This window comes from Oryctolagus cuniculus, chromosome 7, assembly GCF_964237555.1.
Source record: "Oryctolagus cuniculus chromosome 7, mOryCun1.1, whole genome shotgun sequence".
Classification (NCBI taxonomy): Eukaryota; Metazoa; Chordata; class Mammalia; order Lagomorpha; family Leporidae; genus Oryctolagus; species Oryctolagus cuniculus.
Window position 1 is genome coordinate 61,819,454 of NC_091438.1, and position 27,471 is coordinate 61,846,924.

Below are 27,471 nucleotides of genomic sequence, written 5' to 3' on the forward strand. Positions count from 1 at the left end.
GAAAACCTCTGGCTGTTGTCACAAGCAGTCTGTATTCTAATAAGCATTCCAGGTGATTCTGATAGACACTGAGGCCTGAGAATCAGGTACAGGGGAATGTGACTCCTGAAAGAGAAACAGTATCTGAGAAGTGACTGGTAGAAGTTGTTGGGCCTGGGGAACGGGGAAAATTCTGCAGTATTTGCTGTATCTCAGGGGAGTAAATGATATAATGAGAGTGGGGGTCTCACTGCACATTTAACTTTTAACCTGCCAGAGCACAACACTTTTTTTGAAAAGATTTATTTATTTATTTGAAAGTCAGAGTTACTGGTTCACTCCCCAAATGGCCACAATGGCCAGGGCTGGGCCAGGCCAAAGCTAAGAGCTTCATCTGGGTCTCCCACATTGGTGGCAGAGGTTCAAGCACTGGGGCCATTTTTCTCTGCTTTTCCCAGGCCACTAGCAGGAAGCTGAATCAGAAGTGGTGGAGCTGGGACGCAAACTGGCACCCACATGGAATGCTGGCATCACAGGCAGCAGCTTTACCTGCTACACCACAATGCCAGCCCCTGTGCACAACACTGTAGACAAAGAAAGTCATTGTCTTAACCAAGAATTGCACAATTAAAACCCTGCAGATTCTTATAGGCTCATGTCAAGTCATATGCCTGTAAGATTTTTTTAATAAAGATTTTTATTTATTTATTTGAGAGGTAGAGTTACAGACATTAAGAGGGAGAGACAGAAAGGTCTTCCGTCCATTGGTTCACTCCCCAAATGGCCGCAATGGCCAGGGCTGCTGATCCGAAGCCAGGAGCCAGGTGCTTCTTCCCAGTCTCCCATGCGGGTACAGGGGCCCAAGGACTTGGGCCATCTTCAACTGCTTTCTCAGGACACAGCAGGATTGGAAGAGGAGCAGACAGGACTAGAACTGGTGCCCACATGGGATACCGTTGCCACAGGCAGAGGATTAGCCTACTGCGCCACGGTGCCGGCCCCATGCCTGTAAGATTTTAAATCTAGGAGCCGGCGCCGTGGCTCAATAGGCTAATCCTCCACCTTGCGGCGCCGGCACACCGGGTTCTAGTCCCGGTTGGGGCGCCGGATTCTGTCCCGGTTGCCCCTCTTCCAGGCCAGCTCTCTGCTATGGCCAGGGAGTGCAGTGGAGGATGGCCCAGGTGCTTGGGCCCTGCACCCCATGGGAGACCAGGAAAAGCACCTGGCTCCTGGCTCCTGCCAGGATCAGCGCGGTGCGCCGGCTGCAGCGGCGGCCATTGGAGGGTGAACCAGCGGCAAAGGAAGACCTTTCTCTCTCTGTCTCTCTCTCTCACTGTCCACTCTGCCTGTCAAAAAAAAAAAAAAAAAAAAAAAAAAAAAAAAAAAAGATTTTAAATCTAGAAAGGCTTTAGGAATCTTCTAGGACAGCACATAGTATTGTTTATTTTTTAAATCACAGATTGCTTTTATTCCATCCATTTTTTTCTTAAAGATTTATTTTTTATTTATTTAAAAGGGAGAATAAGAGAGAGAGAGAAAAAGAGAGAGAGAGAGAGATATCTTCCATTCACTGGTTTACTCCCCAAATGGCTGCAACGGCAGAGGCTGTGCCAGGCTGAAGCCAGGAGCCCAGAGTTTCTTCCCGGATTCCCACACAGGAAAAGGGGCCCAAGTACTTGGGCTAGCTTCTGCTGCTTTCCCAAGTGCATTAGCAGGGAGCTGGATCAGAAGTGGAACAGCCTGGACACGAACCAGTGTCTATACGGGACGCTGGTGTTGCAGGAGGTGGCTTAACCCACTGCATCACAATGCCGGCCCCTATTGCTTCTTCCAAGGTAAAAAAAAAAAAAAAAAAAAAAAAAAACCAAAACCAAAACAGTAAATTACACAACTGTACCTGCTATTCCAAGATGGACTTTCAGGGTCTCTCCACCTTTCCTATCTTCTTCCAGGGACTCAGATTCGCCAGCAATTGGTATAGACATTGATGTAGAGGGAGGCCTGTAAATAAACATTGCTGAAGATCAGAACTCCAACTATGGGTGAGCTTGAAAGTTTGAAATACTGTTGGAGGTGAGCTGTGTAATCAGGACACAGTCTTAGAAAATTGCCTGGTAATGTTATTCCTCTGAAGATGAAAGTTACAAAAATCAAGTACTTGGATCCCTGCCACCCACCAAATTGAGATCTGGGCTCCTGACTTCAGCCTGGCTCAGCCCTGGCTATGGCAGGCATCTGGTGGAGTGGACCAGCAGATGGAAGATCTTTCTCCATCTGTCTCTGTCTTCCAAATAAAAACAGATAAACAAAAGTAATAAAAATAAACAAGTAATATATAAGCATCTTTTCAAAACATAAAGTTCATGGTTGGGGGGAAGTGTTTTATACAGAAAAAGGTGAGACTAGAAAGTTCTGAAAAGACAAGCTTCCATCAGTGTGTACGCACATGGTATTGGAGGGTGCTTGCAACTGTCAGCTCAGTGCAGAACAGGGGCAAGGCCTCTCTGAACAGGGGAAGGAGGCACCAAGCTCTTTGTATCTGAGACTGGGAGAACACCTCATGCCTCCTGCTGCGGAGACTAAGCTCTCTTGCTGGCCCCACTAATAAATGGAACCTACGGTTTTATCTCCTACCTTCTCTGTAAAAATCACTTGCCCCAGGGAAAATCTACAGAGGGTTTCAGTTGTCTAGATTTGCTGGTTGGGCTGGATTCTGTGGGAGTAGGTGAAGGTCAACTCCAGGCTCCTATTCTATGTGGAAGCAAGGAGGGGCTGATCTGTCCCCTTCCTACTCCCATCCTACTATACCTAATTTCCAAACCCCACAGACTCTTTCAATTGTTTTTTTCCTATTCATCATCTCTTCTCCACCTCCACTAACCCCTTAAATTTTGTCCTTTTCTCCTGAATAACTGTGGTCTGCCCATCTTACTCCATGCTACTCTCATTGTGTTATTTGTTTAATAAATTAGAATCTCTTTTTTTAAAAAGATTTTATTTGAAAGGCAGAGAGAGAGAGAGAGACTGACTGTTTTTTTTTTTTTTGACAGGCAGAGTTAGACAATGAGAGAGAGACAGAAAGTTCTTCCTTCTGTTGGTTCACCCTCCCTACCCCAAATGGCTGCTACGGCCAGCATGCTGTGCATGATCCAGAGCCAGGAGCCAGGTACTTCCTCCTGGTCTCCCATGCAGGTGCAGGGGCCCAAGCACTTGAGCCATCCTCCCCTGCCTTCCCGGGCCACAGCAGAGAGCTGGACTGGAAGAGGAGCAACCAGGACTAGAACCCGGTGCCCATATGGGAAGCCGGTGCCACAGGCGGAGGATTAACCAAGTGAGCCATGGTGCCAACCCCAAGAGAGACTGACTTCTATTCACTAGTTCACCTCCCCTTAAATGACAATAGCCAGGGCTGGGTCAGGCTGAAGCCAGGAGCTAGGAGCCAGGAGCTTCTTCTGGATCTCTCATGTGTGTGGCAGGGGCCCAAGTACTTGGACCATCTTCTGCTACCTTACATTAGCAGGCAGCTGGATGGGAAGCGGGGTGGCCAGGCTAGAATCAGTGCTCCAATATGGGATAGGAGTGTCACAAAAGCAGTGGCTTAATCCATGCACCACAACATGGGTCCTGTCACTGTCCTTCTGAAGTTTGCCTCTGAGCCTGTTACTTTTTCATTTAAAACCCTTCAACAGTTCCTTGAGGATAAAACTCAGACTCCTTAGAACAGCATAAAAGGCCCCTTACAGCCTGGCCTAGACTCTTCAATTACTAATAGCTATATTTGTAAATAATATAAAATACCTTGGTGAAGTGTCCCCTACCCCCAGAATTCAACATTTCATGAGAAAAACTGAAACTAATATGTAAAAGAAACACTAAAGAATGGAGTCTACTGGGGGCCAGTGTGGTGGCACAGTGGGTAAAGCCACTGCCTGCAGTGCTGACATCCTGTACGGGCACTGGTTCATGTTCCGGCTGCTCTGTTTTTGATCCAGCTCTCTCCTACAACCTAGGAAAGCAGCAGAGGATATCCCAAGTTCTTGGGCCCCTGCACCCACGTGGGAGACCCAGAGGAAGCTCCTGGCTCCTGGTTTCAGACCAGCACAGCTTTGGCCATTGCAGCCATTTAGGGAGTGAACCAGCAGACGGAAGATCTCTCTGTCTCTCTCTCTCTCTCTGCCTCCTTCACTCTCTGTGTAACTCTTTCAAATAAATAAATGTCTTAAAAAAAAAAAAGAATGGAGTCTACAGTTATAGTCATTAACCACTGATGGATGACTCAGGCCTGCATGACTAAATTCTTACCTTTTCTTTTCTTTTTTAAGATTTATTTACTTTTTGAAAGACAGAGAGACAGAGATCTTCCATTTGCGGGTTCACTCCCTAGATGATTGCAACAGTCAGGGCTGGGCTAGGCTGAAGCCAGGAGCCAGAACTTCATCCTGGTTTCCACACGAGAAACCAAGTAGTTCAACCATCTTCCGCTTTCTTCCTAGGCAGATTAGCAGGAAACTGGATGCGAAGCAGAGCATCCGGGACTTAAACCTGCACTCCTATTATATAAGATGTGGGCATGGCAAGTGGCTGCTTAACCTGCTGTGCCACAACACTGGCTCCAATTCTTATTTTTTTTATGTCAGTTCCTTTGTTTTCTTTTCCCAAGTGGCCTCATTACAGTGTCTCCATCCCTCCACCTCTCAAGCCCATTTTCCAGTCTTTCAGAACTCCCAACCTCAGGCCTCCTCTCTCTCCCTATAGGTCTTCCCTGGCCAGCACTACCTTCCATCTGACACCCTTGTTCTGCATCAAGAAATCTGAAGAACTCCACCCCTTTGGGAGTGTCAGCCATCTGTACCATCTGCTCTAACCCTGGGGCTACTGAACATTACAGAGGAAATGAACGGGCCATTGGGAAGGACATCGCAGCAGCTTTAGAATCCAAAATCACAGCTGGGCCTTGGCAGTTCTCCTGTCTCCCGAGACAGCTCAGTCTTGCTCAATAACCACTCAGCTGAGTGTCTATCCTGTGCCAGGTTTTTTCTTTTTCTAATACTCCTTTTGTTCTGAAAAATTTTTAATATATTTTTTAAAGATTTATTTTATTTATTTGAAAGACAGAGCCACAGATAGAGGTAGAGACAGAGACAGGTCCTCCATCCGCTGATTCACTCCCCAGATGGCCGCAACATCAGGAGCTGCGCCAATATGAAGCCAAGAGCCAGAAGATGGCCCAAGTGCTTGGGCCCCTGCACCCATGTGGGAGACCCGGAAGAAGCTCCTGGCTCCTGGCTTCAGATTGGTGCAGCTCTGGCCGTTGCAACCATCTAGGGAGTGAATCAGCGGATGGAGGACCTGTTTCTCTGTCTCTACCTCTCTCTGTGGCTCTTTCAAATAAATAAAATAAATCTTTAAAAAAAAAAAGAGAGAAGAAAAAAAAGAAAAAAATGTTTCTTATCACAAATGGCTTAATGTAGCTCAATTACAGGATGAAAGAGATGGGATTATTTTAATTTTAAAGTAATGTTAAAAACATATGAAAAGGGGCAGGCACTATGGCATAGAAGGCTAAGCCTCTGTGGGCAGTGCCTGCATCCCATATAGGTGCCGGTTTGAGTTCTGGCTGCTCCATTTCTAATTCAACTCCCTGCTAATGCACCTGGGAAAGCAGCAGGAGATGGCCCAAATGCTTGGGTACCTGCACCCATGTGGGAGATCCAGAAGAAGCTCCAGGCTCCTGGCTTTGGTCTGGCCTAGCCCTGGCTATTGTGGTCATTTGGGGAGTGAACCAGTAAATGGAATACCTCTTTCTTTTTCTGCCACTCTGACTTTCAGATAAATAAAGTGAATCTTAAAAGAAAAATTGCTGGACTAGACAACTTACACCATTCTTTTCTGCTCTAAAATAATGTGATTTTCATCTATTTGATATATATTCAAATATAACGTGACACAAAATAATTTACCTTTTGCATCAGTAGTTCTGTTTAATAAAGCATGTGCAAATGCATGGGTATGTTACAACTCTCTTTTTCTCCATTGACACTTGCACAATTTCAGATATTCAAAAGAAAAACTAGGGCTCGATTCTTCTGAAATAAACTTTTATGTGTTTGAGATTAGGTAATGTCTGTTTATTCCTATGAGTTACAAAAGTCTTTCTTTATAAACTCTACCCTGTCAGAAGTACTTTTGTGAAGATAATGCAGAATATTAATGATCTCTTTTGAACTCTTCATTATCTGAGTTTCACAGAGAAAGAAAATGGCAGAGAAAGGTACAAAAGGGGAATATCCATATGAAGTTCATGAGAGTGCATTTTCTTCTATTAAATTTTGCTGATAATTTTATTACATCCTAAGTTGACTGCAGTAGAAAAAGTTACCTGAGAGACCAAAAACAGAGTAACAAAAATTATTTAGTTCCAAGGGAATAACAAGCAAAGAAGCCAAGAAATTATGTTTTGTGAGATGATAGCACAGGAAGGCTAAATTATAGGGAAATGTATATTTTTTAATCAAGAATTGATGTGTATTAAAATATGTATTTTCTTTTTTTTTAAGATTTATTTATTTATTTGAAAGGCAGAGTTACAGAGAGGCAGAAGCACAGAGAGAGAGAGAGAGAGAGAGAGAGCTCTTCCATCCACTGGTTCACTCCCCAAATGGCCACATCGGTCAGCACTGTGCAGATCCGAAGTCAGGAGCCTAGAGCTCCTTCCAGGTCTCCTTTGTGGGTGCAGGGGCCCAAGGACTTGGGCCATCCTCTACTGCTTTCCCAGGCCATAGCAGAGAGCTGGATTGGAAGTGGAGCATCCAGGACTCGAACTAGCGCCCATATGGGATGCTGGCACTGCAGGTGGTGGCTTTACCCGCTATGCAATAGCACTGGCCCCTAAAATATGTATTTTCATCTTTATAAAATAGTATGTAAGTAGATACTTATATGGACATTGCTTTTACAGCAAGAGCTATTTAAACACAAAGCTGATATTCGGGGAAGTATTGTTTACAATTCTAAATATAATTTTCTCGGATTTTTTTTTTCTCTTTTAAAGAGGCAGGGAGAGAGAGAGAGACACAGAGAGAGAGACAGAGAGAGAGAGAGAATGAGACAGAGAGACCATCCTGACGATCTGTTAGTTTTGTCCCCAAATGCCTGTAATAGCAGGACTGGGCCATGTGAAAGCTGGGAGCTGGGATCTCAATCCAGGTGTCCCACATGGGAGACAGGAAGCTAACTACTGGAGCCACTGCTTGCTGCCTCCCAGAGTGTGCATTAGCGGGAAGCTGAAATCAGGAATCAAACCCAGGCCCTTCAATGTGGGCTGGGAGCATCCCAACTGGCCGCTGCTGCGCTCCATGCTTACCCCTCACCTTTTATCCTTAATGTCTTCACGACTGCCGAGAGCAGTCCTACTGTCCTTGTCCATTCAATTAATTCTTTTTTTTTGACAGGCAGAGTTAGACAGTGAGAGAGAGAAAGGTCTTCCTTCCGTTGGTTCACCCCCCAAATGGCTGCTACGGCCGGCCCCCTGCGCCGATCCAAAGCCAGGAGCCAGGTGCTTCCTCCTGGTCTCCCATGCGGGTGCAGGACCAAACACTTGGGCCATCCTCCAAGTGCCATCCTCCACTGCCTTCTCTGACCACAGCAGAGAGCTGGACTGGAAGAGGAGCGACCAGGACAGAACCGGTGCCCCAACTGGGACTAGAACCCGGAGTGCCAGTGCTGCAGGTGGAGGATTAGCCTAGTGAGCCACGGCGCTGGCCTCAATTAATTCTTAAACTCTCAGAGAAGACTTCCACACATTTCCTTTTTTTCCCAAGACCATCACTTTACCTTCCACATCCTTGTTCTCTGACGATCACTTTGTTTCCTATTTCCCTAAGAAATCAGGAGCGATTAGAAAAAAACTGATTTACGTTTCTACTTCGCACACATCTACATCAGTAGCTGTGTTCTCTGCCTTCATCCCTTTAACAAAGCCAAGGATACTGTTCTAGCAAATATCCCTTTTTTTCTTCTACTTATCAGTGTACAGATACGACATTCTCTATTCAATCTTAAAAGTAAACTAAGCCTGTTGCACCCCACGTGCTCTCTTTACTTAGTTTTCCATCTTTCCATTCCTTCTGGTAAATTTTTAGTAAAGTTCCTCGTAAGAATTGTTTATACTTGATGTCTCCAATATTCTTCTCCAAAATTCTCCAACCCACTCCAAAACAGCCTTAGTCTAAAAGCATTTTTTTTAAAAAAAGATTTTATTTATTTGAAAGGAAGAGTGATAGAGAGATGGAGAAACTGTGGTGGTTGGGGGAGGGAAGGGAGCGATACAGATAAAGATAGAGAGAGAGACCCCTTCCATCTGCTGGTTCACTTCCCAAATGGCTACAATTGCTGGGGTTGGGCCAGGCTGAAGCCCAGAGCTCAGAACTCCACCTGCATCTCTCACATGGGTGGCAGGGGTTCAAGGCAGCCACCTTCTGTTGCTTTCCCAGACATTAGCAGGAAGTTCTATCAGAAAGCAGAGTGGCTGGGACTTGAACAAACACTCAAAATACAGGATACCTGCATCACAGCTGGTGGCTTAACCTGTTGCACCACCATGCCAGCCTGTCTAAAAGCATTCTACCAAAGTACTTATACAAGTCACCGACAGTTCGCATACTGCAGATTCGAGGTCACTCCGAGAGCTACTTCAGTAGTGGACGGCACAGGTGATTAATGCTCCTTTCCAAAACACTTTCTTTACGTGGTTTTCAAGGCAGCTCCCTTCTTTGCATTCTTCCTATTTCACCTGTTGTTCCTTTGCTGGTTCTTCCTTATCTCTCGAACCTCCAACACACAGGCATGTCTAAACCTCAGTCTGTGGTCTTTTCATTTTCTTAAGCTATGTGCACTCCTCTGGATCACTTTATCAAGCCTCATGGTGTTAATTACCTTCCATATGCAGATGATGCAATGATTTCTACATTTATATCTCCAACCTGGGTCCCTCTACTGAACTCTGCAGTGGACACACCCGCTGCCCACCTGACATACCCAGCTGGATATTAACTGGGGATCTCAAAGGAATCATGTCTAACACCTACACTCCCAGCCTGTTCCTCTTGTAGTCTGTGTTGTCAGTAAAAACAAAACAAAACAAAACAAAACCCATCATTCTTCCAGTTAGCCAGAGCCCAAATCTGTTCTGAAACAGCCTCAGCTGCCTATATCTGTCCTCATTCCCTTTGTTGATCTCTCAAACTATTTCCTATCTAGCATCCCTAAATCAGGTAATTTTATTCCTCTGCTCGAATCCTCCACTAGCTTTTGTCTCCTTCAGAGTGTAAGTGAAGCCTGACTCTCTATCTCCTATTGTCCTCCTCTTCATTCATTCTGCCATGGATTTCCTGGCAGCTACATGGACGTACCACAGACTCACTCAACACTTCTGTCCTCTTCTCCTCTACCCTGAATGCTCTTCCCTACATACCTGCAAGGCCTGCTGCCCCCTCCTTCAGGTTTCTACTCAAAAATGATCTTAACAAGGCCTTTCCTAACTGACTGGCATAGAAAAGGCACATTTCTCTCCATTACTGCCCTGCTACCCCATCTTATTTTTCTCTACAGCATTTAGCAATATCTTTAGAAAGATTTATTTATTCAAAAGGTAGAGTTACAGAGAGAGAAAAGGAAGGTGGGAGAAGGGGAGGGGGAGGGGAGGGGGAGGGAGGGAGGGAGAGAGAGAGAGAGAGAGAATTTCTTCCATCTGCTGGTTTACTCCCCAAATGGCCACAACAGCCAGGGCTGGGTCAGGCTGAAGCCAGGAGCCTGGAATTCCATCAGGGTCTCCCACATGGGTGTTGGGGCCCAAGCACTTGGGCCGTCTTCTTCTACTTTCCCAGGCACATTAGCAAGGAGCTCGATCAGAATTACAGCATCTGGGACTCATATGGGATGCTGGCTTCTCAAGTGGCAGCTTAACCCACTGTGCCACAATGCCGGCTTCATCAGTACCATCTTTATATTATATATTTACTTGTTTGTTGCCTATTTTCCTCTTAGGATATAAACTCCAATATGGCAACAATTTAGTATATTTTGTTTACTGCTATTTCTCTAGTAATTAATTGCAAAATTAATAGGCATTTGTTGAAGAAATGAAACCACTCACAGAAATCAGATTAAAAATTTTAGTTTGCATAACTTCACTCAAAAACTGAAGATGTCTTAAATAATTTATAGTGTGGACAGCTCATTTGGTAATAGGTACAGGTAACTTCTTTGAGAGTCAGGTCAGTCTCCCAGGATAGGAACTACCCCTTCACTGGTACTCACCTGTAAACATTACAAAATAGTATTGTAAACATTTAAAGAAACTAATCTCTGCTATATTTTCAGATAGAAAGCCCATTTCTTGGGCATCAACTTACGTTTTAAAACATGGATCACCAGACATCAGCTGCATACTTATTAAAACCTAAACACAAGAACAAGAAATATCAGATTATAAAAGATTTCTTGAGAGCAGAAGTCATGTTCTGCTGATCTGTGCTTTCACAGCACCTCATCTAATATTTTCTATTTAGAAAGCATTAAATAAAATGACTGTTGAGTCTGATTATGTCCAATGTGAAAGAATTCCTTTATTCAGATACACAGTCTCATGCCGCATGATGATGTCTTGGTCAGTGACAGAAGCGTATAGGACAGTGGTCCTGTAAGATGATCGTCTGGTGACGTTGTAGCCATCACAGTTTGTGTAACGATGACAAAATCATCTAAAGATGTTTTCAAGAATGTATTTTCAGAGCTGGCATTGTGGCATAGAAGGTAAAGCTGCCGCTTGTGACACCTGCATCCCATAGGGGTGCAGGCTCATGTCCCAGCTGCTCTACTTCTGAACCAGCTCCCTGTTAATGGCTTGAGAAAAGCAGTGGACGATAACCCAAGTGTTTTGGGCCCTGCTACCCAGGTGAGAGAATCAAATGGAGCTCCTGGCTTCAGCCTGGCTCAGTCCTGGACGTTGCAGCCATCTAGGAAATGAACCAGCAGGTGGAGGTGCGTGCTCTCTCTCCCTCCCTCCTTCTCTTCTCTCTCTCTAACTCTTTCAAATAAATATTTTTTTTCTTAAAAAGAATGTATCGGGCTGGCGCTGTGGCATAGTGGGTAAAGCTGCCACTTGCAGTGCTGGCATCCCAAATGGGCGCTGGTTTGTATCCCAGCTGCTCCACTTCCGATCCAGCTCTCTGCTGTGGCCTGGGAAAGCAGTAGAAGATGGCCCAAGTCCTTGGGCCCTGCACCCGTGTGGGAGACCCAGAAGAAGTTCCTGGCTCCTGGCTCCTGGCTCTGGATAAGCTCAGCTCTGGCCGTTGCGGTCATTTGGGGAATGAACCAGCAGATGGAAGACCTGCCCCGCTCCACCCCCCTCCTCTCCTCTCTCTGTGTAACTCTTTCAAATAAATAAATACATAAATAAATCTTTAAAAAAGAATGTATCTTCATTGTTAAGTGATGTATAACTGTACAGTAAAAATCATTAAGAGTCAAAACCTTATAATTGCAAAAGTCAGAATAGAAAAGATGGAAGCAAAGAGTGAGTGCTTCACCTCAGCTTCCTGTGGGTATGTGGCTTTGCTGATCTAGCTCCCCTGCCTTTACTCCCAGATTCCTCTGGGGTGTGAATGCCTGGATGTTTCCCTACAACCTGCCATGTGGATGTTTCAAGGGATGCCTGCTGGTGGCTTCTAAGAGCAGAAAGCTTCAGCCTTCAGTTAGAACCTTCGAAAGCTTTCTGCAATGCTGCCCTTCTTTACCTGCTGACCACCATTTAAGAGGCAGCCACAGGACCTTTTCACATCCTAATCGGAGTAATAATGACAACAGGAACAATAACATTAACAATCACAGTTTGAGAATTCATTACGTGCTAGGCATACACAGCTGTCATATATGCATTATATATTATATGTTATTATGTTCATAGGTATAATTTCATGTAATCTTTGATACTTCTATGAAAGAATAACACTTTAAGTCCAGAGAGCTGACGTGATCTTTTTCAGGATCAGACAGTGATAAAGGGCAGCACAAAGGTCTGAATCTAGGACTGCATATACCTAAATTCATGATCTTAATGGATAAAGCAGGCTATGGACATTCTTGCATGTTTTCCAGTTGATGGCTGTCATGTCTCTTATATAACCTTACTCCACTCAGATCTCTTTACTCCGGTGACTCCACTATTCTTTTTCCCTTTCAATGCCAAACCTATCCTGCTGTGCTACCTTTCTCATCATTTCTTCTTTTGTAGACCCCCACATCTTGCTTCCAACATCAGAACAACACTCTGAAGCAGATGGAGACAGAACTCAAAGCTTTCAAGCAATTAGTGAAGTAGAATAAAGAAATGGGTTAGAGGAGATGAGAAGGTGGTTTTTTACCTTTTGTTTAAAAAATATAGGGGCCAGCGCTGTGGCGCAGTGGGTTAAAGCCCCAACCTGCAGTGCTGGCATCCCATATGGGTTCCGGTTCAAGTCCTGGCTGCTCCACTTCCTATCCAGCTCTCTGCTATGGCCTGGGAAAGCAGTAGAAGATGAACCAAGTCTTTGGGCCCCTGCACCTGTGTAGGAGACCTGGGGGAAGCTCCTAGCTCCTGGCTTCAGATCAGGTCAGCTCCAGCCATTGCTGCCATTTGGGGAGTGAACGTGTGGGTGGGAGACTTATCTCTCTCTGCTGCAGCCTCTCTGTAACTCTGCCTTTCAAATAAATAAATAATAAGCACTAAAGAGAAACACCTTAGGGTCATAAAGTGGAACATTAACTCTCTTCACTGCTTCTGTAATTTGGACAGGTTTTCACCCTAGCTGGCTAAATATTTCAGGGGTGTGGTCAATGTATGGTTTTTTTTAAAGACTTTTATTTATTTTATTTATTTGAAAGTCAGAGTTACACAGAGAGAGACGGAGAGGCAGAGCAAGAGAGAGCGAGAGGTCTTCCATCTGCTGGTTCACTCCTCGAAATGCTCATGACGACTGCAGCTGTGCAGATCTGAAGCCAGGAGCCAGGAGCCTCTCCCGGGTCTCCCACATGGGTACAGGGGCCCGAGGACTTGGGCCATCTTCCACTGCATTCCCAGGCCACAGCAGAGAGCTGGATTGGAAGTGGAGCAGCCTGGACTCAAACTGATGCCCATATGGGATTCCGGCATTGCAGGTGGCTTTACCCGCTACGCCACAGCGCCAGCCCCAGTGTATGATTTTAATACTGAGTCACATTTCGTCTTTGATGGCTCAAGGGTGTTTCAAAAAGTTCATGGAAAATGGCATTAAAAGATGTTTAGTTCACTACAATTGTGAAATCCAAGTGTAGTTTTCATGACATGCATTTTCCATGAACTTTCTGAAGACCCCTCATGTATACTCATGCTTATTTATTTATAAAACCTTTTATTTTGGTTATTAAAGCTCATAGTTTGTGGTGGGCATTTAAAGCATAGCAGTTAAGATGCACACACCCCACATCCCGTTATCTGGGTTTAACATCTGGCTCTGCCTCTTGTCTTTAGCTTCCTGCTAATGTAGACCTGAGAGGCAGCAAGTAGTTGGGTTCCTGCTACTCACATGGGAGACCTAGACTGAGTTCCTAGCTCCTGGCTTTGACCTGGCCCAGTTCTCGCCAGTATGGGCATTTGGGGAGTGAACTAGTGGATTTGAAGCACTGTCTCTCTTAAAATTAAAAATTCATAGTTTTATTCAGATTTCATTAGTTTTTACCCTAATTTCCTTTCTTTAAGATTTATTTATTCACTTGAAAGAGAGAGAGCGAGCTAGAGAGAGACAGAGAGTCAGAGACAGAGAGACAGACAGAGACACAGAAAGAAATACTTTCCATCTGCTGGTTCATTCCCCAAATGGCTACAATGGTCAGGACGGGGTCAAGCCAAAGGCAGGAGCCAGAAACTCCATCCAGGTTTCCCACATGGGTGGCAGGAGCCCAAGAATTTTGGCCATCTTCTGTTGCCTTTCCAGGTACATCAGCGGGGAACTAGATTGGAAGTGGAGCAATCAGGACTAGAATAAGTGCTCTGATGTTGGCGTTGCCAGTAGCAGCTTAACCTGATACCATGACACCAGTTTCCTATTTCCTATTTTTAAAAAAGTTATTTATTTATTTACTTTCCTATTTTAAAAAAAGTTATTTATTTATTTACTTACTTATATTAAAGATAGAGTTACAGAGAGGGAGAGGGAGTGGGGAGAGAGAGAGAGAGCGAGTGAGCGAGAGCGAGAGCTCTTTCATGCACTGGTTCACTCTCCATATGGTTGCAACATCTGGGGCTGGGCCAGGCTGAAGTCAGGGTCTCCCATTTGGGTAGCAAGACACCAATCATTTGAACCATCACTGCGGCCTTCCCTGGGTCTGCATTAGTAGAAAGCTGGAGTAAGGAGCTGGAGCCAGAAATCAAACCCATTTACAACGATGTGGTATACAGGTGTCTTAACTCGAAGGCTAAATGCCCACCCCATTCATGCTTATTTGAAGGCAGAGAATCTCATTTGTTGAAAAGGAAATCTTGAAATGTGCTTACTTTAAGAATGGAGTTATCCTGTCTTGTATTTTTGGTATCATAGCCTTCCAGTAAACAGCGCCGAGTGGTATTTCCTGATCCAGCAAATTCTGCCAGATTTAGATCTGCAAAGCCAAGCTATGAAAAGAAAGAGATTTACATTAACACAATATTTAGCAGCCTTCTATCATATTCTCCTTAGAATAAACATTCAACCCATGCCCTAGACAAGTTCAGTTGTATGAAGCTTTTGTCATTTTAATAATACCATCCTATTTCACTTGCTTTATATGTGCTTTTAAATTGGTTCACTTTTCATAAAAATGTAATACCTACTCCATTCTTTTTTAAATTAGATTTATTTATTTGAAAGGTAGAGTTACATACAGGTGGAGGCAGAGAGAGAGAGAGAGAGACAGAGAGAAAGAGAGAGGTCTTTCATCTGCTAGTTCACTCCCCAAATGGCCACAATGGCTGGAGCTGGGCTGATCCGAAGCCAAGAGACAGGAGCTTCCTCTGGGCCTCCCACACGGATGCAGGGGCCCAAGGACTTCAGCCACCTTGTACTGCTTTCCCAGGCCAGAGCAGAGAGCTGGATCAGAAGTGGAGCAGCCAGGACTCAAACTGGCATCCATATGGGATGCTGGCACTGCAGGCAGTGGCCTTACCCACTATGTCACAGCGCTGGCCCCACCTATTCCATTCTTATCTTAAACAATCAGATCTTTAAAATCACAGATTTCATGTGCCAAATACATTCTTTCTACATATATGAAAATAAATATATTGCTGTTGAAGTAAAAATAATATGTAGCAACCCAAAAATCCTTACAAGTAGCAGTAGTATGGAAGCACTAGCAAATCCACAATGATCATCTGTATACACAAAAAGAAAAACATCAGACTCTCCTCTCTCTATTCTGGCTCATGAGGTGACCACTGGGAACTGTAGAGAACTGCAGACAGCTGCAGGTTATTGAGTTCTCACTCTCCATGCAAGAGCTAGAATGATTTGAGTGAATCACAACTTTCTTTAGTATAAGTCACTTCTCTTTCACCACCTTCCACAACATTTACTCTGTTTATCATTCTTGAGCTGAATCTCTCTTTATGGAACCCACTTCCTCTCTTTCCCATAGCTCTTTCCCACATGAACCCTTTCTGTGGCTACCCAGAAGTTCAGATCAAACCCATTCCTCCTCATTATTACTACCCAGGTTTGGTCTTCATTTTCTGCAGCTACAAAACATTGCTCTACAGTTTTCTTTTGAAACGGCTCAACTCTATTTCTTATTTCCAGGTGGTACAATGAATCAATCTCATTCTACCATCATTTTTAGAACAAACTAAGTCTACTCCATATCATAGTTTATAAAGTCTTTTATTGACAGCAACAAAAGAATGGAACATGCAATTAAGTATATCTGTGAATATGTAATAAAAAGCATTATGTATTTCAACACTACTGAGATTTTAAGCTGTTTAAGATTTTGTTTTTTGACAGGCAGAGTGGACAGTGAGAGAAAGAGAGAGAAAGGTCTTCCTTTGGCCGTTGGTTCACCCTCCAATGGCCGCCGCGGCCGGCGCGCTGCGGCCGACGTATCGCGCTGATCCGATGGCAGGAGCCAGGTGCTTACCCTGGTCTCCCATGGGGTGCAGGGCCCAAGCAGTTGGGCCATCCTCCACTGCACTCCCTGGCCACAGCAGAGAGCTGGCCTGGAAGAGGGGCAACCGGGACAGAATCTGGCGCCCCCACCGGGACTAGAACCCGGTGTGTCTAGGCTTCTCTGATCATCCTAAAACATGGTCCTCTTCTCTCCTTTATGCTGTAGCTGTCACCCTACACCTCTACCCCATACCTGCCCTATCTTTCTCTTTTGTTATCATCATAATATGGATACACATATTTACTATTTATTTTGCTTACTGGCTGATCCTCAACCTCACACAAGAATATAAGCTCCGCAAAGGCAGGGAGATTTGCTTGTTTTGTTCTATATCCCTAGGACTTAGATTAGTGCCAGAAAAAATGCCTGGCACATGGTAGGCACCTCAGGTGAGGATATTTCAAAAAGCTGTGGAAAAACAGAATTATAAAATATGAAGGCTCTTCAAGAAGTTCATGAAAATGCATATTATGGGAAAACTATGCATGAGGTACTTTCCAGTGGTGGGCAGTTGGCACAGTGGTTAAGATGCTGGATAAAGAAATTATGGGATATGTACTCTTTAGAATACTATACCGCAGTAAGAAACAACGAAATCCAGTCATTTGCAACAAAATGGAGGAATCTGGAACACATCATGCTGAGTGAAATAAGCCAGTCCCAAAGGGACAAATACCATATGTTCTCCCTGATCGGTGACGACTGACTGAACACCAAGAGGGAAACCTGTTGGAGTGAGGTGGACACTATGGGAAACGGTGGCTTGATCAGCATAGCCCTGACTGTTAATGAACAACTTAATACATTATCCCTCTTAGTAGTTTTTTTTATCTGTTCTACTTAATATGACTGGTTTAGATCTGTAATTGATGCACAGTTATTCTTAAGTGTTGAAAATTAACTGAAATGTGATCCCTGTTGAACATGGTGGTGGGAATGGGAGAGGGAAGAGATGTATAATTTGGGACATGCTCAGGCTGACTTGCCCCAAGTGGTGGAGTTGGAAGCATACCAGGGGATTCCAATTCAATCCCATCGAGGTGGCATGTACCAATGCCATCTCACTGTTCCAGGTGATCAGTTTCAGTTCACAGTTGGTCATGGTGGAGGGACTGGGAGTCAAAGGGAGCACATAGACAAGTCTAGTACCTGCTAACGCTAACCGATGGAGTAAATAAAGGGGAGAGTGATCCAACATGGGAAGTGAGATACTCAGCAGACTCACAGAATGGCAGATGTCCTAAATAGCACTCTGGCCTCAGAATCAGCCCTAAAGGCATTCGGAGCTGGCTGAAAAGCTCATGAGAGTATTTCAGGCATGGAAAGCCAAGACACTCTGGCAAAAGATCTCTGTGAGTGAGATCCCAGTGGAAAGAACAGGTCATCAAAGAAGGAGGTACCTTTCTCTGAAGGGAGGAGAGAACCTCCACTTTGACTATGACCTTGTCTAAACAAGATAAGAGTCGGAGAACTCAGAGGGCTTCCATAGCCTTGGAAACTCATGACTGGAGCATAGGGAGATTACTGATGCCATAGACAGGAGTGTCAATTGGTAAAGTCAACAACAGGAGTCACTGTGCACTTACTCCTCATGTAGGATCTCTATCCTTAATGTGCTGTACATTGAGATTTAATGCTATAACGAGTACTCAAACAATATATTTCACTTTGTGTTTCTATGGGGGTGCAAACTGTTGAAATCCTTACTTAATGCATACTAAACTGATCCTCTGTAAAAAAAAAAAAAAAAGAAATTATCAATTCCCAACTTGACTCTCACTGGGATTAAACATGACAATAGGTCTGCTCTGATTTCATCATCATTTAAAAAAAATCATCTATTATTTTTCACTTTATGTTTCTGTGTGGGAGCAAACTGTTGAAATCCATACTTGATGTATACTAAGCTGATCTTCTGTATATTAAGATAATCGAAAATGAATCTTGATGTGAATGGAAGGGGAGAGGGAGTGGGAAAGGGGAGGGTTGTGGGTGGGAGGGACGTTATGGGGGGGAAGCCATTGTAATCCATAAGTCGTACTTTGGAAATTTATATGCATTAAATAAAAGTTAAAAAAAAAAAAAGATGCTGACTGGGACACCTGCATCCCATATCAGAGTGCCTGTATTTGAGTCTCCGTTCCAGCTTCCTCATATTGTGCACCTTGGGAGGCAGGAATGATGGCTCAAGTACTTGGGTCCCTGTCACATATACAGGAGACCTCACTTGAGTTCTAGCCTCCTGGCTTTAGCTTGGCCCAGCCTTAGCTGTTGCAGGCATTTTGGGGAGTGAACCAATGGAGAGGTTTGTTTCTGACTTTCAGTTAAATAAAAACAAACATTTAATGCCATTTTCCATGAAAATTTTAGAGTACCCTCATACATATTTTCTGAATTAAAAAACTATCCATTGGTTTATTATCCACTGCGATATTGCTAGTATTATTGTGTCACTAAGTTTAAAGATCAGAAAAAACTGATCAATCTGTTTTGAAATGCATGTTGTATCCCCCAAAACTCCCAGGTTGAACTCTAACACTCGTTAGGATGGTATTAGGTGATGGCTGGGTCTTCAGGAGGTAACTAGGTAAAATAGAGCCTCTATGAATGGATTAATGCCTTTTTTTTTTTTTGACAGGCAGAGTTAGACAGTGAGAGAGAGACAGAGAGAAAGGTACTTGGGATACCGGCTAGCTTTAATTTTATTCACCATTTTCTGGAGGAAGGCACCATAATGAGTACTTTTAGCCATGTTGTCCCACTTAAGTCTGAGTCTAGAGAGGATAATATGCATTTTGATGTTCTTCAGAGAATTAACTAATCTTGGAATAGTCCTATCTCACATCTACTTGCTTTGTTACTTGTAGTCAAGACCATCCTGTTCTTGCAATCAACTAGACTCTGGGGAGTTAGGTAGATGTGGTGGTTAGAATTAGTGCCCAGGCTGTCAGCATGGATGACTTGACTGATGGGGACACCAGTCACAGAGACTGGAAATACAGTATATAGGTTTCTAGTGCCTTAGGCTGAATATCTTTTATTCAAGATGCTTAAGACTGGAAATGTTTTTGGTATTTTGGAATATTTGCATGTACATAAAGAGCTATAAAGATTCATTTATTTATTTGAATGGCAGAGTTAGAAAGAGAGAGGAAGAAGGAGAGGGAGAGGAAGAGGGGGAGGGAGGGAGGGAGGAGAGAGAGGGGGAGGGAGGGAGGGAGGGAGGGGGAGAGAGAGGGAAGCAGGGAGAGAGGGAGAGGGAGGGAGGGAGAGAGGGAGAGGGAGGGAGGGAGAGAGGGAGGGAGGGAGGGAGAGAGGGAGAGAGGGAGGGAGGGAGGGAGGGAGAGAGGGGGAGAGGGAGGGAGGGAGAGAGGGAGGGAGGGAGGGAGAGAGGGAGAGAGGGAGGGAGGGAGGGAGGGGGAGAGAGAGAGGGGGAGGGAAGGAGAGAGGGAGAGAGAGATCTTCCATCTGCTGGTTTACTTCCAAAATGGCTTCAAAGGCTGAGGCTGAGCCAAGCAGAAACCAGGAGCCTGGAACTCCATCCAGGTCTCCCACGTGGGTGGCAGGAGTGCAAGTACTTGCGCCACCTTCTGCTCTTTCCCAGGCACATTACTAAGGAGCTGGATCCAAAGTGGAGTAGATGGGACTTGAACTGGTGCCCACATGGGATGCTGGCTTTACACATGACAGCACCGGGGCCAACAATCATTCTCTTTCTTATACTTCTTCATAAATAAATATGTAAGAGTAAAAATATGGGACCCTATTAATACAGTGAAAAAAATAACATGTTCAGGGTAATTGGGCAGGACACCAGCATCACCAGCAATAACAAACAGGTGGCTTTCAGTACCCACCTATGATGCTGTATTTTGATGAAACAGCTATTATGCACTGTTCTTCTAAGTGAGGAGAAACATCAGAACAACTGAGGGACTGGGAAGTGGGTTTTCTAGGTATGAAGAATTCTGCTGGATGGCTTTTAAAAGTGTTTCCTTCAGAGTCATCTGCTTCATTAACAATGGTTTTTGACTTCATTTTATAAACTGACATAATATCTTGCTTTGTTCTGAATGCACACAGCTCTCGTCCTCCAATAAGCCTGTCACACTTCCACTATGTTGCCTACAGGCCTGGTTTCTGCAGCATCACCATCACCTTCAGCATTAGTACTACCACATTCAGGACCAATTAGGCTATTTCATCATTGGCTAATAATGAACAATGCAGCCTCATTATCAGTGCTAAAAACTTTTGATATTCACTTCTTTTAACTTACTGATGGACTAGGAAGATACTCCCTTTGAAAACCTGCCAGATCCACACCTCTGTTCACTGTTTCTAGTATGCTGTTCAAAATAGTGCTAATATATATTTAAATTTTGCAGGAATCATCACTATTTTTAAAATTTTAATTTGAAAGATGCATGGTGGGGGGGGAAGATCGAGAGAGAGAGAGAGAGAGAGAGAGAATCGATCAAGAGATCTCCCATCCATTAGTTCACTCCACAAAAGACTACAATAGCTAGGGCTGGGCTAGGCCAAAGCTAGGAGCTTGGAACCCAATCTGTGCTTCCCACATGGGTGTCAGGGATGCAACTACTTGAATCATCACCTGGCGTCTCCCAGGGTGTGCGTTAGGAGGAAGCTGGAATCGGAGGCAGAGTCAGGACTCCAACCCAGGCACTCCTAAATGGGATGCGGGTACCCAAAAGCATCTTAACACTGTGTCAAACATCTGCCCCTAAACATTAGTTTTTATGAGAATTTCAGCTGGAGGATGAGCAGAACAGTTTTCAAGGAATAACGAAGTCTTGCAGTCATCATCTAGTTCAGCTTCCTTGCAATGAACATAAGATGTTGGTATGAAGTGCTTATGAAACCAATCAGAAAAGACATTCCTGATGGTCCATGCCTATCTAAAACCACAATAATGCATTGGTAAGAAATTCAGTCTTTCAAAAGTGTGAGGAAGCAAGCTTCTGCCTATCACAGCAAGTTTACAGCTGTGCCTGCTGCATTAGCACATCCCAGTTATGCAGTCCTTTGCATCCTGAATTCCTGCAGAGGCTGTTTCATCAGCTGTAGTCAGAGCTTTTCTGGGGCAATAACACAAAAAAAGTGTTTCATCAGCATTACAGACTTGTCCTGGTGTCAGATTTTCATCAATGACGACTTTAGCAAACTGGTTAATGAATCTTTCTCTTGCTTCTTTATCAGCAGATACTTTATCACCAACAGAAAATGAATGCCTTTTCTTTTCTTTTTTTTTTTTTTAAGATTTATTTATTTGTTTGAAAGTCAGAGTTACAGAAAAAGAGGAGAGGGAGGGAGGGAGGGAGGGAGAGAGAGAGAGAGAGAGAGAGAGAGAGAGAAAGTGTCTTCCATCTGATGGTTCACTCCCCAGTTGGCCACAACAGCTGGAGCTGTGCTGATCCGAAGGCAGGAGCCAGGAGCTTCTTCTGGGTCTCCCACACGGGTGCAGGGGCCCAAGGACTTGGTCCATCTTCTACTACTTTCCTAGGCCATAGCAGAGAGCTGGATCGGATGCGGAGCAGCCAGGACTCGAACCGGTGCACATATGGGAAGCCAGTGCTTCAGGTCAGGGCATTAACCCACTGTGCCACAGCGCCAGCCCTGAATGCCTTGTCTTTTCTTAAATTTCTGCATCCAGCCTGTTGAACATGCACAGCTCCCTTTGGTTTTTCAGTATAGTGTGACAGACCTTTGCTTGTTACATGCTCAGCATACTGTACAAGTGGCAGGTGTTTACTGCAACAATGACAGATCCACTTTCTCAACAACGATCAATATCTTTCTTTTTAACTTTGTGCAGTGTTTTTCTTCTTCTTTTAAAAAAGATTTATTTATTTGAAAGGCAGAGCTACAGAGAGACTGAGGCAGAGAGGGAGAGAGAGGTCTTCTATCCATTGGTTCACTTCCCAAATGGTAGTAATGGCCAAAGCTGGTCTGGTCCAAAGCAAGGAGCTTCTTCCAGGTCTCCTGTGTGGGTACAGGACTTGGGCCAGCTTCCACTACTTTCCCAGGCCATAGCAGAGAGCTGGATCAGATGTGGAACAGCCGAGACTCGAACTGGTGCCCATATGGGATGCTGGCACTGCAGGTGGAAGCTTTACCCACTACATCACAGTGCTGGCTCCTGTGCAGTGTTTTTCTATTTTTCATTAATTTCATATCATCACTTTCAGCACTGAACGTCAATAGTTTCTCCTGTTTCTTTTGGTCATATGTGGGGTCATTTCAACAACACACTCTTCTAAAAGATGTTTCACTGGAGGAGCCGGCGCTGTGGCTCACTTGGTTAATCCTCTGCCTGTGGTGCCAGCATACCATATGGGCGCAGGTTCTAGTCCTAGTTGCTCCTCTTTCAGTCCAGCTCTCTGCTGTGGCCCGGGAAGGCAGTGGAGGATGGCCCAAGTGCTTGGGCCCCTGTACCTACATAGGAGACTGGGAGGAGGCTCCTGGCTCCTGGCTTCGGATCGGCGTAGCTCTGGCTGTAGCGGTCATTTTGGGGGTGAACCAATGGAAGGCCTTTCTCTCTGTCTCTCTCTCACTGTCTAACTCTATCTGTCAAATAAAATAAGAAAAAAGATTTATTAAAAAAACAAAACAAAACAAAAAAAGATGTTTCATTTGATGGGGCCAGTGCTGTGGCACAGCAGGTAAAGTCACTGCCTGCAGTACCAGCATCCCACATGGGCATAGGTTCGAGTTCCGGATGCTCTACTTCTGATTCAGATCTCTGCTATGGCCTGGGAAAGCAGTAGCAGATGGTCCAAGTCCTTAGGCCCTTGCACCCACATGGAAGACCCAGAAGAAGCTCCTGGCTCCTGGCTTTCAACCAACCCAGCTTTGGCCACTGTTGCCATTTGGGGAATGAACCAGTGGATGGAAGACACCTCTCTCTCTCTCTCTCTCTCTCTCTCTCTCTGTGTGTGTGTGCTTGCGCACGCGCTTCAGCCTCTCTGTAGCTCTGACTTTCAAATAAATAAATAAAAATTAAAACAAAGATACTTCACTCTTGCACCGATGTCTAGTTTCTCCAACAGCTTGCCTTTCTGTGCTATAGATGAATATAAACTTTTCCCCTGTTACTTATCACTGTTACTCAAAGGGATACCTGCAGGTCCTTTTGATATTTTCAGTAACATATTTACACCACACAACACAGAATAAGCAAAAAACAGACAAAAAAAAATCAGTGAGTAACGCATGTAGGCCTTGGTCCCATGCTGGGAAATCTGCCATTGCCATGCCAGCCTGCACATGTACCATTTTATTGCCCTTTTGCATATGTGTTTGCATGCAGGAAACTGGGCATACATGGAAAAGATACACTGTAGATGAAAGAAGCTGAGGTCTTCTTTTTGCTTTGGGAGATACTAAGTAAATAGTGTGATACCCTTGTGGATTTAAAAAAACAGCTTTATTTTTATTATTTTTTTTTTCATTGTATTTGAAAGGCATTGAGACAGAGAGACAAACAGAGAAAGAGAGAGAGAGATCTTCCATCCATCAGTTCATTCCCCAAATGCCTACATCAGCCAGGTCTGAGTCAGGCTGAAGCCAGCAGCCTGGAACCCCATCCTAGTCTCCCGCATGGGTGGCAGGGTCCCAAGAACTTCAGATATCTGCTGCTGCTTTCTCAAGAACATTCACAGGGTGCTGGATGAGAAGTGGAATTCCATGACTTGAACCAGCATTCATATGGGATGATAGTGCTAATCTTCTGTGCCACAGTGCTGCCTCCTCCATTTTAATTTTTTAAAAATGTATGTAAGAGGCAGAGAGACAAGGGAGGGAGAGAGACAGAGTTTTTTTTCCCAACTGTGAGTTCATTCTGCAAAGGCATTCAATGACTGGGACCAGGCTGGTCCAAAGCTGTGAGCCAAGAACTCAACCTGGCTCTCCCACATACAGGAGCCCACCTACATAAATCAAGATTGCTGCCTGCCCCCATCCCCTGGAATCCGCACCAGCAGGAAGCTGGGATCAGGTGCTGGAGCAGGGAATTGTATGCAGGAACATTAATGTCGGGTATGGCATCCTAATCAACATCTTAACCCCTAGGCCAAGTGACCATTTTTGTGCCTGTGTTTTGATTGATATCCATCATAGGAATTCAGGTGTGGAATTTTCCACCTGTGGTATAATCTCAGCACTCAAAAAGTTCTAGATTTTGGTCAACAGCCAACCAGCCTGAATGTGCTTGATTTTATTTGCTCTCAGAAGCCACGCAGGGTTGGGCCTGGCTAGCTAGCATCTGGATGAGAGACTGCCTGGAAATATTAGGTGCTGTAGGCTTTAAAAATTTTTTGAATTTTTGACATTCACCTTTGAGGTAAGAGATGCTCATGCAATATTCTTATTACAAATTCTTTCTATTCAGAAAAAGATGAGCACATTTATTAGAAATTCTACATAGCTAGTAAAAGTAACAAAGGACAACAGAGTACTAAGAGAGCACAGAGGGGTCCTCCTATATTGGGAAGAGGTAGGTACCAGAATACTCCCCGGGTGACACTGTTTAAATGATCGGCTCCCTATAGATTAATGCAAGCCACAGCTCATCCTCTCTAGGGAAGCTGAAATGAAAGAATGACATCCTTTGATCAGTATTAGGATGACTATGCCTATAAGTTATTGCCAGATTCAATTGTTCAGCTTCCAAGTTGCTTTAGTTAAAAACAGCCAAGATTTCACAACAACTAGAAGAGAAAATCATTTCATTTTTAAGTCTATAAATAGCAATGAGTGATACTGTAAGTTCCAAAAGAATTAAAGAACACTTACTTACCTTTGCATATGCTTTTCCACCTTTTAATTCCTGCCAAGGAGAAAAAAAAAAAACACTGTAAGGATATAATATAAAGGTTTACAATTAAAGGCATGTCAAATCATTCAGAAGTAGAATTTATATGTTGGCACATATTATAGACAGTAAGATTCTGATGATCCTAAATCCAACTATTTGGACTCCCATAACATCTCCAAAATTATCAGAACTTCTATTTATTTTATTTTTTAAGGAAGCTTTTGTTTAATGAATACAAATTTAATAGGTATAGCTTTAGGAGCATAGCGGCTCTTCCCACCATACCCACCCTCCCACCCACATTCCCATCCCACCTCTTACTCCCTCTTCCATCCAATTCTTCATTAAGATTTATTTTTACTTATTTTTATATACAGAAGACCAACTCTATACTAAGTAAAGATTTCAACAGTTTGCACCCACAAAGACATACAAAGTATAAAGTACTGTTTGAAGACAAGTTTTACAGTTAATTCTCATAGCACAACTCCTTAAGGACAGAGGTCCTACATGGGGATTGAGTGCACAGTGATTCCTGTTGTTGATTTAACAATTGACACTCTTATGTATGACATCAGTGATCGTCCGAGGCTCTTGTCATGAGCTGCCAAGGCTATGGAAGCCTTTTGAGTCCACAAGTTCTGTCAGTATTTAGACAGGGCCATAAGCAAAGAGTCAAAGGGATCACACAAACAAGACTAGTGTCTGCTAATACTAAATGATAGAATCAAAAAGGGAGAGAATGACCCATCATGGGAAGCGGGATATACAGCAGACTCATAGAATGGCAGATGTCCTAAACAGCACTCTGGCCTCAGAATCAGCCCTTAAGGAATTCAGATCTGGCTGAAGAGCCCATGAGCGTATTTTAGGCATGGAAAGCCAAGACACCCTGGGAAAAAAAAAAAAAAGATCTAAATGGAAGATCTCTGTGAGTGAGATCCCAGTGGAAAGAACAGGGCCATCAAAGAAGGAGGTACCTTTCTCTGAAGGGAGGAGAGAACTTCCACTTTGACTATGACCCTGTCGGAATAAGATCGAAGTTGGCGAACTCAAAAGGCTTCCATAGCCTTGGCAACTCATGACTAGAGCCTAGGGAGATTACTGACGCCATAAACAAGAGTGTCAAATTGTTAAGTCAACAACAGGAGTCACTGTGTACTTACTTCTCATGTGGGATCTGTCCTTAGTGTGTTGTCCAATGTAAAGTAATGCTATAATACTGAAACAGTATTTTACACTTTGTGTTTCTGTGTGGGTGCAAACTGATGAAATCTTTACTTAATATATACTAGATCAATCTTTTGTATATAAAGAGAATTGAAAATGAATCTTGGGCCGGCGCCGCAGCTCACTAGGCTAATCCTCTGCCTTGTGGCACCGGCACCACGGGTTCTAGTTCCGGTCGGGGCGCCGGATTCTGTCCCGGTGCCCCTCTTCCAGGCCAGCTCTCTGCTGTGGCCAGGGAGTGCAGTGGAGGATGGCCCAAGTACTTGGGCCCTGTACCCCATGGGAGACCAGGATAAGTACCTGGCTCCTGCCATCGGATCAGCACGGTGCGCTGGCCGCAGCACACCGGCCGCAGCGGCCATTGGAGGGTGAACCAACGGCAAAGGAAGACCTTTCTCTGTGTCTCTCTCTCTCACTGTCCACTCTGCTTGTCCAAAAAAAAAAAAAAAATATGAATCTTGATGTGAATGGAATGGGAGAGGGAGCGGGAGATGGGAGGGGTGTGAGTGGGAGGGAAATTATGGGGGGGGGAGCCATTGTAATCCATTAACTGTACTTTGGAAATTTATATTTACTAAAGAAAAAAGAAAAAAAAAGAATGTCTATTGGGGCCAGTGCTGTGGCAAAGCAAGTAAAGCCACTGCCTGCAGTGATGGCATCCCACATGGGCTCCTCTTCAAGTCCTGGCTGTTCCACTTCCAATCTCTGCTATAGCCTGGGAAAGCAGTAGAAGATGGCCCAAGTCCTTGGGTCCCTGAACCCTCGTTGGAGACCCAGAAGAAGATCCTGGCTTTGGATTGGTGCAGCTCCAGCTGTTGCAGCCATCTGAGGAGTGAACCAGCAGACTGAAGACCTCGATCTCTCTCTCTTTCTGCCTCTCTGTAACTCTCCCTTTAAAATGAATAAATCTTTAAAAAAGGTCTATTTATTTATTTTGGTTATTTGAAAGACAGAGAGAGATCTTCCATATACTGATTCATTTTCCAAATGGCTGCAACAGCCAGGGCTGGGTCAGGCTGTCACCGTGAGCCAGGAACTGCCCCCAGGTCTCCCATGTAGGTAGTAGAAGCTCAAGTACTTGTGTCATCATCTGTGCCTTCAGACAAATTAGCAGGAAGCTGGAAGAGAAGTGGAGGCAGGATTTGATTCCAAGTACTCTGATATGAGATGTGGGCACCCCAAGCCATGGTTTCATGTATTGTGTTACAACA

General features: G+C 44.3%; 1 protein-coding gene across 1 annotated transcript in view; it reads right to left on the bottom strand.

Annotated features, from left to right (window-relative positions):
* The window catches only part of EEIG2 (EEIG family member 2), a 79,125-nt gene that overhangs the window by 20,641 nt on the left and 31,013 nt on the right, over nucleotides 1-27,471 (bottom strand). The window contains exons 3-6 of the mRNA XM_002715816.5: nucleotides 25,013-25,042; nucleotides 14,549-14,665; nucleotides 10,392-10,438; nucleotides 1,877-1,980 (exon numbers count right to left, since the gene is read on the bottom strand). Coding sequence (XP_002715862.3) covers nucleotides 1,877-1,980; nucleotides 10,392-10,438; nucleotides 14,549-14,665; nucleotides 25,013-25,042 — 298 coding nt within the window. The remainder of the gene's footprint in view (nucleotides 1-1,876; nucleotides 1,981-10,391; nucleotides 10,439-14,548; nucleotides 14,666-25,012; nucleotides 25,043-27,471) is intronic.